This window comes from Fulmarus glacialis, unplaced genomic scaffold (assembly GCF_000690835.1).
Source record: "Fulmarus glacialis isolate BGI_N327 unplaced genomic scaffold, ASM69083v1 scaffold41155, whole genome shotgun sequence".
Classification (NCBI taxonomy): Eukaryota; Metazoa; Chordata; class Aves; order Procellariiformes; family Procellariidae; genus Fulmarus; species Fulmarus glacialis.
The window spans coordinates 1-16,850 of NW_009213130.1; the positions used below are offsets into that span (position 1 = coordinate 1).

The following is a 16,850-nucleotide window of genomic DNA, read 5'->3' on the forward strand; positions in this document are numbered from 1 at the left end:
AAATTAAGTCTATCCCAGCTGAAACCAGGGCAGTAGGCAAATATTTTAAAAATGAATAGGCTTTAAAAAAAAATCTTTAAAGGAGCAGGTAGTATATGCTAGGAAAAGAATTACTCCGAAGTGGGTCTTCTGCACTGCTGTCTATCTGGGATAAGATGTAAGATTATACAACACTGAATTTAAAAGAACTCTTGCTTTTCTTTTTCTTTCTTTTTTCTTGGTATTTTTAAAAAAATATTTTACCCATCTGCTTTTGCTCTATTTTTGCTGTATTTTTCCAGTGAGTACTTTTTTCTCTGTTCCTTTCCTCTCGTTAGCAAAACCCAAACCTGATGGCATTGAAGTTTCTGGCCAATGATTGGACCCACAATGTTTAAATGACTACAAGATTAGGTTAAATGAATTTACTTATGCTAAATGTTATGCAATATTATGCAGTATTTTCCTAGCCATATTAATAAGCTCACATAACTTGATTCCTTTATTTCTTTTGAAGGAAGTACTCACCTGGCCCGACTCCAAAGACAACTACAAACAAGATAATCAGACAAAGGCTGCAGTATGGCATCCAGAAATACCAGTCCTGGGAAAAAAAAAAAACAAACTTCTGGGTGAAATCTGTTGATAACCGTAGATGAGAAATGCTGCTTGTTTTCCAACACTGTCACCTCAAGAAAAAATATACAGTGTGGGGGAACTGGCAGAGAAATGCATGTGCTTTTTGCTGTGGATGGAGCAGTGAGGTTTTTGTTAGGTGAGCAGAGAAGCAGGTTTGCTAGCAGCTGTCAAGCTTGGAGGTCTTCAATTAAAGGAAGTCTGAATAGTACTTTTCCACCCTGTCCTCCTTTCTTCTTGACCCCACGGTGCTTCCCTCAGCCCTTAGAGAATATGGGAAGGCCAAATCATATCTTTCTTCACTTTTATTAAGTGATAGGTTCAATAACTGGTACTGAAAAGGAACTTTCCTAGATCTTAATCAAGAAGATATGAGACTCGATGCTTTGGGAAAAAAGATTACTCTCTCCTATGTTTGAGATCCTTCAAGAATGAAGCAAAACTGGAAGTCTGCTGCCACCTTGCTTCAAGGCTAATTTTACAGTAGTATCTATAGAGTAGCTCTTGGATGAATACTGGTAACCCAGGAGACTGGCTTCTGAAGAAGCTACAGCAATGACACAGTGTTGTAGAGTTGAACTGGTCTCCAGTCTGTGAACAGATATGTGCATTCCCAGTATCTTCTACAGCAAAGTTAAATTTCAAATTAACTGATGCAAAGAGTCTGTTTTTTTATTGTTACTTGTTAAAAACTGACATTTTCCTAGAACCGTCTTTTGATCTACACTGGCCAGTGTTTTGTCCTTGCAGTCTGATGAAATCAGGAATTGGTGCTAGTCTCCCATCTTTTATATGCTCCTTGCTGAGCTCATGGGATCATGTTGAAAGGAAGGCAGGAGTACAAGAGAGTACTTGCGGAGAGAGGGTTTAATCTTCAAGATATTCCCCTCCCAGAGGGTTAACACAGAAGTTATTTTGGCACTTCTAAGCCTCACTTTCCATTCTTAGTAGCATGATCCTGCCTGTGAGCAGAGGTTAGAAACAGAATAGATAATGGAAAGAGGTCTGCCATCAGAAGAGTTTCCTTACCTGTAGGGAGAGAGTCACGGTGATACCAGCTAGCAGTGAACCCATGATCCAATAGCCTCCTCTTAGGAGCACTTTCCTGCCCAGTCGCTCAATGATGGAGCTCTGAAGGACAGAAATCACACTGGTGTCAGTGCCAGAAGAGCAAATTGTGACACATTCTCATAGTAATGTGACTTACACAGACTACAGTAGCTACGAGTTCAGAGAGTCCAACAGAGAGGGTCATATAGGAGATCATTCTTTCATCAAAGCCGGCTGCCTGGAGGACTTCAAAAGTATAAAAATAAATCTGGAAAAAAACCCATAAAACAGTAAGAGAAGAAAATAATTGATTTCTTACCCATACCTGTGTGACACTGCCCTGGATAGGAGCTGCTAACCAAGGAGCATGCAGCTCAGCTTTGGAGTGAGCTAGAATTCTGCACTCTTTTTGGTAGTATTCACTTTATTGGCAGACAAAAACATTATAAAATGTAATTAATTAATTAATTAATTTGGTAAAAGATAAAATGCTGGGATAAAAGGATCTCCAGCTGCTGCAATGTAATTAGGTTTGCAAAGTCCTGATTTAGGTGCTTTCAGAAAGAGCCAGATATATTGTCTCTTCCGGAGCCCATCCAAACACATCATTGTAGAATATTCACAAGAAAGAAGAGCATGGGTTATGGAGTTGTGAGGGGGTGAAACAAGCATCTTTTCTTTTCAAGTATCTCTGCTATTGTTTGGAGATATGCTGAGATGATAAAGATTCCAGTTTAAGCTGTGTGAGACTCAGCTGTGTATTTCCTTTACAGATGTTGCTGCATCATGATGTTAGAGGTAGAAGAATCATGCAGGCAATTGCAAAGCTGTGGCTTCAAAACAATCCCAGAAAAGTGCTGCTGTGAGGAAGAGGGGGAGAACTGCGGAAGCTGCCAGAACAGTGAGCATGCTCATTGATTAGCTTTAAAGGTAGAGTGAGCGTACTGCGGTCCCAACATCTTGGGATGATAAGAGCCAGGGGGCAAATAGTAGCAGTTGCAGGGAGAGGAGTAACATAAAACTACACTGCAGATTTTGCCAATATAGGGTGGGCTCATTTGTAAGAGTGGATTCTGAGGCTTTGTAACAGCTTCCAAAAATGACTGTTAAATAAGCCTAACTACCAAGGAAGATAACTCCAGCAAGGACCAAGAACTGAGCAAAGGAATGTCACATGAAAAGCCCGGCCAATCTTTGCAGACTGCTGCTGCTGCCCTGTAGCTGGGCTGGCAGACAGCATGTTGTGGCCTGAGAAGCCTGAGAAAAATGGAGGGAACTCCTGGAAGCCATGATGTCTCCTTTAAGGTTGTCAATAAGTGTTTTAGACTTTAAGGGGGAAAACCACTCAACTGCATTGATGCCACATAGCTGAACTGTGGCGGTCAGAATAACTATAATGTACAGCTGCCAACGGAAAGCTTGTTCTTTCATTAGCTCCAGGACACTCAAGATCTTGGTGTTTTTCATTGTTGCCTTCTCTTTCATGATGTCATCAATCTCTGCTTGGTGATGGCCTTCACCCCAAAGCTGCCTTATGGCTGTGGAGGAGAAGGAGAGTGAGACCTGCCATGTTAATTTGTCTCTATTGTTTGTTGCCTAAGGAGTTTGTTGAGTAGGTGATGCACACATCTGGCAGCACAGCATGCATGGCTGTGGCTCTGGTGTGAGGCAGAGATGTCCTATAGGGTGTTCCAGAGCTCTGGTCCCCTCCTGCACAGAGGGACCTGTTCTGACAGAGGGGCCTAGTCGGGTGCACAATGACTCCCTCCCTGCCCATGGGTTCTACTTTTCTCCCTTCATCCTTCTCTCAGGGTATGAGCGGGGTACACAGCCAACAAGAGCTAAGGGGTGCCCTGTGGAGCCCTGCAGTGCAAACAGCCATTTATCATTTATCATTTATCATTTATCATTTATCATTTATCATTTATCATCAGACTGACAGCACAGGTGGTGTCAGATGAATGTGAAAGGTTTTGTGATACAGAACTGTAGAGAGAAATAGTTTCATGTTCTATGTGGGGACTACAACAAAAATATACTTAGTAGGTATTCACAGAGTCATCTGGGAAATGAGCAGGGAGAAACTTTGTCCTGTTTATTTTTTCCCATATGGGGAGAGCGAACATCACACAACAATTGAAAGTCAAGTGAGGAACAAGAACCTGGAGCCCTCAGTTACCTTTTTTGCAGCCTTCCTGGTCTCCTTTATGCATGAGGAGATATGGTGGGGACTCAGGGAAGAAGGGCAAAGTCACCAGCTGCACCAGTGCTGGAAGTCCACAGGAGGCCATCAGCATGGGCCACAGGGACTGGCTGCCCAGCAGCTCCCTGGCAGGGATAAAACTTGTGTGTAGGATAAAAGTTCATTGCATTGGTTTTGAGGAGAGAAAGGAATGCATGGAAAAGCAGAGGAAAACGCAAAATGTAGAGGGGATCTAGAACTGATTGGGTCGGAAATCAATTGTATTATACCTTTGTCCTGAAATTTGCCCTACGGCTTTTCCCAGTGACCAAAAGAAAGAGGAAGTAGAGTTTGCAAATCCACGTAGCTTCCTAGGGGAAATTTCTCCAACGTATTGATGATGTAGAGGAGCACAAAGACCTTGAGGTGGGGAGAGAATTATGGGAGAGAAGAAAGAAGACATTCATAATCATTGGAAGTAAAATTGCATGTAAATAATTAAGCATTACAGAATATAGCTGCCTCATTCACCTAATTGTTTCTGATACCTCAACCCACGTATGAGATTTTTCAGTACTAGGTTTTCTAACCCTTTCTACAAAAGTGGTCCTCTTTTCATAGTGCAGTTTCCTGATCTTAAGAAATGTACAGTTTTCCCTTTGGGGTGTACATGTAGCCTAATCATAGTATCTCTTGTGAGTCTTAGCATATTTTAGAGGACACAGAGTATGCAAGTGCTGAATAACTAAACTCCCTGTAGTAATATTTAATATGCTTCTAGTTAACCCATATAATCTCAACCTTTTCTGACATAATGCTATGGAAGAGCTGTATGGTAGATCCATAGCAGATTAAAATATTCAGTGCTATATTCAATGTTGATTTGTACATGGTTTAGGGGGAGACACAAGTATATCTTTTCCAGTGTCCAGCAATAATTTTGATGATTTCAGGCAGAGTTGATGTTTCCAGCTATATGTGAAGTACTTAATAACTCAGACATTCTGAAAACTAGTCTGGGAACAAGAGCTTTTTCCTGACATGGTGGTCACAGCCCCTTTTATCTGTTTTGAAAGCAACATGTTCTCCTGGCTTTACGTGGCAGGAGCAATGCAGATATGCAATCTCTTTAACAAAAATTAGGTCTTTGCATGAGGTATGATACAGGTTCTAGACCATAGCAGGGCCCTTGTGAGTGAGTAGTTCTCAAAATAGAACTGTAGTTCTTTAATACAACAGTTTGTCAGAGAAGCAATGTACGAAATCTGGTTATTTGAAAAATGGACATTAATTTCTAATGAAATAAGTTAAAATAGGCGTCCCTTTTAATATCTAAACTGAATGAAAAAGCAGTTTTTTGTGTAGGAGACAAATACAAGGCATACTGATACCAGCACAGGATGTTTTTGCTGCATGTGGTCTACCTGCCAGGAGTGATTTTGCTTGATTATGTCCAGCTCTTTGTACTAACCCCAAGGACTTACTGCTTTGAAGCAGTTTGAATACCCTTGTAGAACATTCCTGAAATATGTTCAGAGTCAAAATTAAATGGCCATGGCCTTGAACAGCCTGGTTTTCTGGAGCCTTATGAGAAAACTAGCTTTAAACCATATACCATATAATTTCCAGTACTGTTAACCAAAATATTATACATATTTTTCCATCAGAAAAAAAACCTTGTTTCATGTTGTATCAAAACATTCCTGACAGCTTTGAATATTTATGCACTTGGCAAAGCTGAATTTAATTTGGTATCAGCAAAATTAGTAGTGATTATGCTCTTTATTGCTGGGTGTTATGGAAGATCTTCTGATAAGGGATCATTGACTTAAATGTTTTATTTTCTTTGTGGAGGGTTATTATTTACTTTGAATGAAGATGTAAAATTTTGGGAAAGCCTGCTGACCTGTGCACTTACCTGCACTTATTCCACACATGAAGCGTCCAATTAGAATCATCTCAAAGGACTGGGCTATTTTACTGCAGCCCATGATGGATGCTGCCACTATCATGAGCAGATTGTTGCACAGAAGACATTTCTTTCTGTAAGTGCAAGAAAGTAAAAAGAATTTTTGTAAACCAGAAGGAAAATGGCACGTAATCTCCTGGCATGTAGGATGTCTTGGGTGAAATTGTCTTGCTAATTTTGTGAAATTATACATATGTGGTCCGGGACAAAATAAGCCTTTCCACACTGTTGGCACTGGATGCTCTGGACTCACAGTGTGCCTTGGCTAGACCTGGGAGTTTGGGAACACTTCTGGATTTTGTAGCGGCGAAGAGTCTTAACGCTTTTCTGCACTTGAAAATCCATCATGAAACACATTGATGTAGCGCTTAGGAGCATCTCAATGCTGCTGTATTTTGAGTAGCACCTCCAAGAAATCCAATCTGTCTTCAGCCAGGGGGCTGCCTTTCCTCCTTGCCGAGATTAACTCAACCTGCGTAACTGCATCTGGTGTAACAGGCTGGCAGCACAGTTGATTAGCCTGTGCCACAGGACAAGGGCAAGAAGCAGCAAAATCTGTTGATACCACTGCTAAGCTGGCTGTATTATAGCCATTACTAAGCCCAAAAGTCTGTCTCACATTTAAAACCTCAACTGTCATTTCCTTAAGCTAAGATTCAGTTGACAAATAGTCTTTAAACATACATACTTGCCATACTTGACAGTCAAGTATCTACTTCCTGAAGAACCCAAGAGACCTCCTATACCAAAGATAGACACGGTGATAGACCACAGGAACAAGAGGTTATCCTGATGGATGGGGTAGCCATATCGCTCCAGCCAAGTTTCATTAATGAAAGCCTTAACATGCTGAGACAGAAAAAAGAATTTTCATTAACAATAACTGTGACTCCAGTGCGTGTATTTTATTATATTTAGAACATAATTTTGTTGCTTCAGCTAAAGTCACTATTTCATAAAGACTCTAAAAATGTGCATTAGCTAATAGACATAGTGTAATAGAGTATGATGTGTTCATTTTGCCATTAAAAGGAGTTCATTCTTTGCTTTTTTGTCCTTGAAATCTGAGGAACTGAGGCACGGACTTGTAGTGAAGAACAGTGTCAAGTGAGACCACTGAAGTAGGTACATGTGCTGTAGGTTTATAAGGGAGACAGATGCCACCCCAGTCAGTGTGCATCTTCTGAGGAACAGTTCTATAAACAACCACTTGCAGGTCTCTCTCTTTTCTTCTATTTTCAACACTTTGACATGTTCTGCTTTACATGGTGGCGTAGTAATGGGAAAGAATTGTGAGAGGAGAATACTGTGATTAAACCCTTGTGACTGCCAGAGAAGAACATCCTCAGGCAGGAATGTAGACTCAGTGGCACCGTTAACCAGTGTGCCATGTGCGTCTTTGCCTACCTGAGACATGTAGGTGATTGTAGAAATTTGAAAGCCAATTTGGAATGTTCCACCAATCCCCAGGACAGTGATCATTTGAAAGAGCCCCTGGTACTGTACCTGCAGAGGTAGAACAAAATCTTCTTAAGCTTGTAGCCACATCAGGCTGTTTTTGGAATGTGTCTTTCATTCTCCAGAAATGTCTCATTTGTTCAAGGGATTTGCAGATAGGCATGTTCCCTCTGCTTGCCCTGGTGTGAAGTGTACATCCTCCTGTGATTTCCTTACATCCAGCTCAAGGAAATGCAGCCGTTAGCTATGGAAACTATTACATTTCCCTCCTCTTCTCAATAATTAGTCAACAGAGTAGCAAGCTGAAGGTCATTCCACATTCCAGGACTAAAACATGTGAGAGTGGTTTTGGGGACGGAGGTCTTACTTTCCTCTCTGCTATCTGGACAGTGGCCAGGCTACCTGCAGCTCAGACCTGTGCCCACAGTAGTGACCAGGCCCTCTGTACCCAGACCTTTCCTATCTTATCTGAAAGAGCAGCTGCTGTGCTAGCTACCCTTCAGGCCCTTGAATAGTGGGCAGTGATCGCTCAACTCAAGTTTTGTGGCAAAGCCTCCTGAAATCACCCACAGCAGCTAAAAAAGAATTCTGAAATGTGGAAAAAAAACCAGACCGGTGTTGCTTACAGCATGTTTTTCCACTCAGATTCCTGTCAGTGTGGCAGCCCTTGGAAATCCATACTTTTTTACCTAGATGGAGCAGAGGGAACAGCAAGGAAAGGTTTTGGGACAGAAGTTCCCTTCTGCAATTGTTCTGCTTAAGATGTGCTGTAGGAGGAAAGTGTCGTTTCTAGCTCTTATTACCATCATCAGTCCTCAACTCTTGCCCCACCTGCCTGTCTCAAGCAGCATGGTCATCTTAATTTCTTGGGAGCTTTGAGAACAGGCATCCCACTGATATTTTTTCTGATTTTTTTTCCTAGTTGATTACAGATCTGAAAATACACAACCAGCACTGCGCTTAGGTTTACTCTACAGCAGCCTTTGCAGCAGGACATAGTGAATATGCCATGAATGAACGAAAAATCATCAGCTTTTCAGAGGTGCCCTGCCATATTCCTCTTTCCTGGATGAGAGTTTAAGTGTGCCTGGCAGGAGCTGAGAGCTCTTTCTCAAAGAGGCTTTGTCCTAACTGGAGGTGCCTCACTGATGTGTGAGGCAGGAACTCTGGGTTCAAGACTCAGCTGTAGCCAGGATACTGTCCTGGTTTCGGCTGGGATAGAGTTCATTTTCTTCCTGGTAGCTGGTATAGTGCTGTGTTTTGGTTTTAATACAAGAATAATGTTGATAACACACTGATGTTTTAGTTGTTGCTCAGTAGTGCTTACGCTAAATCAAGGACTTTTCAGCTTCCCATGCTCTGCCAGGTGCACAAGAAGCTAGGAGGGAGCATAGCCAGGATAGCTGACCCAAACTTACCAAAGGGATATTCCATACCATATGATGTCTTATTCAGTATATAAACTGCAGGGAGTTGGCTGGGAGGCAGCAATCACTGCTTGGGGACTGGCTGGGCATCAATCAGCAGGTGGTGAGCAGTTGCATCACTTGTTTTTCCTGGGTTTTGTTCCTCTCTCTCTCTCTCTCCTTGTTTTCCTCTTCATTACAATTTATTATTATTGTTGTTGTTGTTCTTGTTATTATTATTATTATATTTCAAGTATTAAACTGTTCTTATCTCAACCCACGAGTTTTCTTACTTCTGCCCTTCCGATTCTCTCCCCCATCCCACTGGGGGGGGTGTGAGCGAGCGGCTGTGTGGTGACTGGGTTAGTTGCTGACTGGGGTTAAACCATGGCAAATATAAATGCTGCAGGCTTCCACAAACATCCCTGTCAAGATGCCACGGCTGCCAACATCCAGTCCTGTTCCCTGCCTTTCAAAACCTCTGCCTACCATCTCTTGCACTGAATAATTAGTGGTATATTTAACAAAACTCTTTTTTCAGCAGGTAAGAAAGCAAATTATGTTTGAAGGTAAGCAAATATTTTCCAGTAAATGAAAACATTTAAGAAATGTTAATGTATTGATAAAAATAAGACGAAGATGGATGGCAGTGGATATGAAGTGCAAACATCTGTAATACCTCAAAATGGTGGGCAAAACCACTTCCAAGATGTGTTTAATGAATAAGAGCCTTGTTGTTTTTACTGAGATACTGATTTTGTTTTCTTTGAAATACTAGTAGCATACAAAAATGTCACATATGTAAATACAAGTACTTACCAGGTCTGATAGGAATCCGGTCATCTCTGGGTAGGGGCTGGTTGTCCAGTGTGTGATGTGTCTTTGTCATCACAGGCTTCTGTGTCTCTGTCTCCTGCCTGCTGGTATGGCAGTGGGCATTTGGCTTCAGGGACCAGAGTTAAATTTTCACTATTTCGTCTTCACTCACTTATATTTACTTTGACTGGCCAAAGTTAACACTGCCAGATTAAATATTTCAGGAAATAATTGCATCTAGTCCAGTCCGCAGGGGGAAAGTTTCAAAGGAGAGGAAGTTTGCACCTGGGGGGTAGTGAGGGCTTTGGAAAGGGAAAGGAGAACAGTTCAGGCAAAAAAATCTAAACAGTTTTCCAGGAACAGTAAAATACTTTACTTCTTGATACAGACTGAGGAGTACCTCTGCCATAATCTACACAAAGCAAAAAGCAGCTGGTATGAGGTTTAGGTGCTGTTATTCAGTATTAAGTAAAATATGTGGTGTTCTGTTTCAGATTCATTGGTATAGCAAATATGATTTATTAGATGAAAAACAGGCAAATTTCAAAGCCTAATTCCGCTGTTCTGGCTTTATGTATCAGTTAGACTGTACTGAGGAAGGGTATTTCTTGTCTGGTGTTTATGGGGATGTTTGTTGGCCAGGAGTGGTGAAAAGGCAGTAAGAGATATTGTGCCCTGGCAGAGGCTTTTGGAATAGAGCATCTGGTCCTGAAGGCTCCGCTTGAAACATCCAGTAACTGTAAGACCCACTTACTCATGAGAGTAATCAAAGAAGGTAGAAATTCCCTAATGAGTTATGATGGGACAACTGGGATCTGAATCCCTCAGGTTTCAGCTTTGACACATAACAACTCCAAAATCAGTGTTGTAGCCATTGAAAAGTCACCTTTGGTTCCCAGAGGCTCCTCTCTTGTGAGGGGAAGCCCGAACTGTAGCTCTACATGTCTTCTGCTAGAGACAGCACTTGGAAGAAAGAGTTTGCCTGGGGCTTTCATGTGTGGTTGATGCCCTGTGTTGTTCCTGCTTTCAGAGTTTTCTGCTTGCTCTTACTCATGCCAGGGGACTTTCCCCCACCCCCAAGGCTTGGGGTAGGGGCAGATGGGGCAATGGGGTTGTACTGAAGCCCTCAGTAAATGCCCAAGCTCACCCTTGGGACTTGTACTTTCAGTTCATAAAACACAGAATGCAATTATTTACAGAGGGGTTTACTGCAAATACTGTGAGTCTAAAGAAATGAGAAAAAATACATGTTAATAATAAAACCTTGGTTACTTGTGTAATTCCAACTATTGCCTATATAACTGCATAGCAAATGTTGTTTATTCTGGCTTGCAGTAGCATTTAGAATGATTTGGCATTTTTCTAAGTATTTTCTCTTGAACACCAACAATTGTAACACTTTGTACAAAAATGAAAGTTGCATAGCTATTGACTATTTATTGTTTCAAAATGCTAATGTTTCCTTTTTATTACATAATTTTTCTGAGATTGTATCAGTGAAATTTCTCTTACATTTTTGGGGATTTCTGATGATTCTGCGCTGCACATGACTGTATAGCATGGTACTGTTTCACCATATCAGCAATTTTAGGGTTATTTGATCCAGGAATTTACCTCTTGTTTTTTGTCAAGTCAATGGAATTGACTGTTTCTGTTAAAAATTTCACATATAGTCTAGAGAATACACTATGAAAGTTGTGCATGGTTTCATGTTTAAGGAATTATTATAGAGTTGAGGAGATCTTTTAATTTGTTCTATATAGAGCTGTAAGAAATGCTTGCTGTGAAATGGACAAACACATGAAACTCACTTTTATGAGGTGTGTCATTTAAATTTGTCTAAACCAGCTTGATCTAGACTATATTGCTCATTGTGGATGACTGAAGCCATCTGCAGTTTAATTTCACACTGAGAGGAACTCAGTGGTTTCTTCTAGGTTTGATTTGAGACTTTGGATTTGTTATAATCCAAAACTCAAAATTCTGAATAGCAAAATCACAGAGACTGGAACTAAAGAAGACATTTAGGCACAAAACCTTTCCTAAATGAAATCTATAAGTTTAGTGTAGCACATATTTTATGTTATGATGACTGCTCTCAGGTTTTTAAGGTGATATGAGAGTGACTTTCATTCATGAAGATTCCATTTGTGTCTATGAAGGAATATTAATATCTTTTCCAATAATAGAAAACAAATAATTTGCTTTTGTTTTGTTTTGCAGTCTGTAAGGTCCTTTATGACCTTACTTAATAGATGGTCCTTCTGCTGACCAGCTAGCAGCAAGTGTAGGTGATAAGTTCCTCAAGAGAAGCATTTCCTGTAAAGGAATCAGGTCTCTTCATAAAATGTAAAGCGCCAAATTCTTTGGTTATTTCCATAACCAAGTTCCCCTTTGGAAGGAAGAGGTAGATGAAGATGCCTGAGCTGATGAGGATCCCAGTAAAGATAAGGAAGCAGAAAGAGATGAGGTTTTCCTGGAAATAAACCAGAGAAAGATTTTTTTTGTTGTTGCTTCTCCTTTTACAGCACCTTGAACATGAAAACAAAGTGATGACAATGATGGCAAAGTTTCACTTTGTAGCTGTCTACATCCAGTTTGTTTTGTCGCTGTGACATGAAACGCACCAGTCTTTAGGTGTGAAACAGAAATGGGAATAAAATAGTTAAAAATTTCTTCTTACCTGAGGGGAGACAATAACTGTGAGTGCCAAGGCCATGAAAGCGTAGCCCTTCCACAGCAGCGTCTTCCTGCCAAACTGTTCAATGGTAAAGGTCTGGAAGGGCAGGAAAAGCACGCACTTCACTGTAAGCACAGCTAAAGCCTGAGTAACACCCTGATACAGTGCCTCTTACACACATCAGAGTGGGAAGGAACACACGGAAACCAACCCCTAGTGATACATATGGAATATGTATCTTCAAACCCAGCTGTGTGCAGCACCTCAAAAGTGCAGAAATAGACCTAGAAAACACAACGGAAGAAAGAACTTGCATTGGAAACAATGGATTGCATGTGTGATATCACCTCTAATGTCAGGACTGGTAAGCAAGCAAGTGGGGTACGTTTCCACCAGTGACCTGTCCTTTTTGCTGATTGTTGAGAAAATACTTCTTTTCAAGAATGGGTTAGAAATAGAAAGTGTCTTTTTAAAAGCTTTTCACATGCTCTTAACAGAAAGAAACTGCTATCATTTTAGTTTCAATCCTGGTTGTCATCTGATGCAAGTCAGCTGTGCTCCAGAAAAACAATACACCTATCATCATCACTTAGTGTTGGACCTACAGAAGTGAAAATAGAGGTGTTAATGATGGATGAATTTCCTGAGGAAGGTGAGGGAATTCACATGAAGCTTTTTCCTTTCTCTTTTCACTATTGGTACAGCTATTCTAGCCCCACTATGTCCAGCAGGCCCAAGAAAAGAGACAAAAATATGGGATGAGAAGGCTCTAGCAGACAGTAGCTCGAAGAGGCTGTGCTCTGCATTCTAGCCAGTTTTACTCGCTCTCCTGATGACAACAACAGCAACAGCTACCGAAGCCATAATATTTACAGAACATAACTTCGTTTGAACAGATGCAAGCATAACCCTGACACACTAACGGTGATGCCACTGCTTGTATTCAGTTCTGTTGGATGCCAGCTGCAGCCTTTTAACAGTGATTGTGGCCTGATGCATGGGCCTGTACTGAAATAAGTAAGGCTGGATGGCACCTAAATTTCCAACTTCTTCTTGAAGGTGTCAGTCAGAGCAATGACACTGAAGCAGTAGTACAAAGATGAGAAAGCTAAAAGAAAAAAGCCTAGCTTACTTGCTTTATCTCTCCTTTTGAGTAAAAGATAGGCAGGGTGAGTAGTCAAAATAATTTGAGATGTTGCTTACAGCAGTATGAGAAAGAGAGGTCTTGGCATGGGGTTAAAACAACATGCAGACATCAATATTGGAGGGTTAATCATACACTGTCTGGTTTATCAGTAACTACAAGAGATGCAGCAATAGTAAACATTTGGGAGAACAGGCCTCCTGAGGTTTAGTGCATTAGATTTGTGCAGCCTGGGAGGATGAATGCTTGAGATGGAAAGGTTCCTTAACCCAGGAAGTAGTGAAGGTGCTCAGCAAGACTACCCATGAAGGACTGACTTCTTGCAGGAGACCCTGAAGCTATATCAGAGTGAGCATGGCTGGACTTCATAAGAAAGGGACAGAGGGATCCAAGGCTCATGCTTTTAAACCTGACATGGTGCTGTGTGACAGGGATGAGCAGTCCCTCTGCAATGTTCCAGCTGTGCTCCTGCTGAGACCAGTTCCTGCAAAAGGACCAGCAAAGGCAAAGTGACACTGACCAAGATTTACAACAGAAAATTCTCTCTTCTGTATGTGCAGAAAGGTTGGGACTCCTGAAAAGAAGATGTGAAGAGGAGAAAGAGGAGAGTAACCTCAGAGAGAAGGAACTGACAAATGAAAGTGGAAGTTACCACAGCAGAATAGACTGTTGATCTGATACAGTGCCAATAGTGAACACTGGTCCTAACATGTATTTTTCCATATGTCTATTTAGTTAGCTACTCCATGGCTTTAATGTCTGGTCAGCGCAGTTCAGAAGTACTGCCACTTGCAATTGCACCACATTGAAATCTGTGCAAACTGGGAAAAGAACAGCATGGAAGAAGATGAATATTATATCTGTATTCCGTTTGGTCTCATGCCGTTCTTACTTTCAAACAGGCGACTCGGGCATTAGAAATTCCCCTCTGCAAAGTTGTTAGGGAAGCTGCAAGCTGTATAGAAGCACTGCCACAGAAAGGATGGGAGAAGTGGGCACGGTGGCAAAAAGAAGCCTAAGATTTCATCCTGGATGCAGGCAGCACCTTGTTAGTCTTCTTGGAATCAATGAGGGGCACAGGAGCTGTTGTGGGCAGGTTAACATACACAAGCCAGCCTGCCCCCAGCGTTATGGCAGAATAAACATCCATAATTCAAAATTTGTCTTTTTAAATAACATGGTGCATTTATATAGCACTTTGCCAGCTCAATAGTGGATTTCAGTTTTCCAAATAAAAAGTGGTAGATGGATGGGCAAAAACATCCAAAGCCAAATCAGCCGCCAGTTGATGGCCAGGAGTAAATCTCATGACTGCTTGACTCCCACCCAGATACAATTTCTCTTATAGTATCTGCAAGCTTAAAGTGCAGAATTTTCCTATGGACACCTAAGAGTTGTTTTAGTGCGTGGAGAGGGGAAGATACCCAACTGCATTCATGCCAGAGAATTGCAGAGTTATGATCACAATAATCAAAATGCACAGCTGCCATTGCAGATTTTGGTCTTCCGTCACTTCCAGCACACTCAGGATTTTGATGTTTTCCATTGCTGCCTTTTGTTCTTGCAGATCATCCACTTCTGCCTGGTGCTTTCCGTCACCCCACAGTTTCTTCATAGCTGTGCAGAACAAAGAGGAAAGCTTGCTACAGCTGTACTATTCATGTATCATAATATTTGTACATGCAGATTTATTTAGATTATTAATTAGTTATTCCCCTGAGGCTTCAGACATCATGATATTAACAAGCATGGTATGAGAACTCCAGTGACATATGTTTATACCCTGTGTTCACTGTCTTGCAGAAAATAAGATCCTATCTCACCGTTGTTAGTATATAAACCTTAATTAACACTATACAGTTGTCAAAACATCAGTATAATCTCTGATCTCTCTCTTTCCTTAATTAGTTATTCCCCTGAGGCTTCAGACATCATGATATTAACAAGCATGGTATGAGAACTCCAGTGACATATGTTTATACCCTGTGTTCACTGTCTTGCAGAAAATAAGATCCTATCTCACCGTTGTTAGTATATAAACCTTAATTAACACTATACAGTTGTCAAAACATCAGTATAATCTCTGATCTCTCTCTTTCCCACCTTGCAAATGCCTTCCTTGAACCTGAACAGAGAAACTATGGTCACAGTCACTGGCAGCTCTTTGCACTGATAACATAGCATATTGATTCATTAAAGGGCTTTGTGTTTGCATGCATGTGTGTTTTCATGTACAATTACAAAGACATGCTGTATCTTGGACAGATTTGTTGGAAAGAATTTGTAGTAAATTGATGAGGTAATTTATGCAGTTTGCTGACAAGATGAGATAGCTCCCAGTAGGCTGTCTGCTATTTCAGTTAGATGGCTGTGGTACCCAAATTACCTCATTTAAAATTACCTTACATGATATCTTTTGAAAATTTTCACTGCCCATGTTAACGTCTGTTGAATGGAGAGACTGATGTGTTTGTTACCTGGGCATGCCCACTCAAAGGCAGCTATAGTCTAGCTCTTACTCTTTTCTTCTGCAGAGAAGGGGGGAATGGAAAGTCAATGGAAACAATTTGCAACTTATTTTGGGAAGCATCCTTTACATTTTGACGCCACTACCAATGACTCCTGAAGATGCTGTATCTGCTTAAAGCTTTTCTTACCATGGCTGAGTAGTTGATCATAGAGATTTGAAAGCCAATTGTGAGGGATCCACCAATTCCCAACACAAAGATCATTACAACCAACCACTGGTACTGAATCTGCAAGGAATAGTACAAGCTCATCACAAAAGAAACTGGTGATATCACAGTCCCTGCATTTCTAGGATATCATCTTGTTTGATGATGCTTAAATAATCTTAGGAGAACATGCAAAGCATCAGTGCAAAAAACATCAGCCAGATAAAGGTTCTGGATTATCAGTTTCAGTACTCTTCTTCACATTAATTAATTAACCAATCCACAAAAACTTTATTTTCAAATGATATTTCATATCACTATCAGGCTACTAGCTAGGAAAGCTTAATAATGTCACAGTTATACATGGGAAGATGTGGGAGCAGGTGAAAACAGTATGGAAATGCCTCATCATTTAAGTACTAGAGGACTTTTTAACCTTTTTTAAAAAATCAGTTTTCTCTACCCAGCTGGAATTTCCTTCAAAGTTTCCATGATGATTTAGTCCAGAAAATTCATTCTATGTCTTTTGATTTTTTTATTTTAAATGTTAGCTCTAATTTTTACAGTAACAAAATTAGACAGATTATTTAAAGAGCATCCACTGTCCACCCTATTATTTTGAAAATAGTTTGGTATATATGTATTCTATTTTCTTTAGGAATGGTAATTGAAACAGATAACCTCACAATTCTTCTGACAGCTTAATGGTAACAGCTGATACTGCCAGCTGAAGTACTCACCACTTCTGAAAGGAGCTTGTCCATCTTGTATCGAAAGGGTGGCTGGTCCCAGGCAGACAGAACTCTGTTAGACTGAGGAAGTGTTTTCTGACACACCTTTTCTGCACCTTCTGCT

General features: G+C 40.8%; 1 protein-coding gene across 1 annotated transcript; it reads right to left on the reverse strand.

Moving 5' to 3' along the window:
- Positions 1 to 507: 507 nt before the first annotated feature.
- Positions 508 to 9,580, reverse strand: LOC104072050 (solute carrier family 2, facilitated glucose transporter member 11-like; the record flags this gene model as incomplete). The annotated part of the gene is made up of 10 exons (XM_009578092.1): positions 9,500 to 9,580; positions 7,224 to 7,444; positions 6,505 to 6,665; positions 5,766 to 5,890; positions 4,138 to 4,267; positions 3,845 to 3,993; positions 3,016 to 3,203; positions 1,823 to 1,933; positions 1,645 to 1,746; positions 508 to 583 (listed from the first exon to the last, which is right to left on the reverse strand). Coding segments are annotated over exons 2-10 (1,117 nt in total), but the record flags the coding sequence as incomplete, so codon positions are not given.
- Positions 9,581 to 16,850: the final 7,270 nt, after the last annotated feature.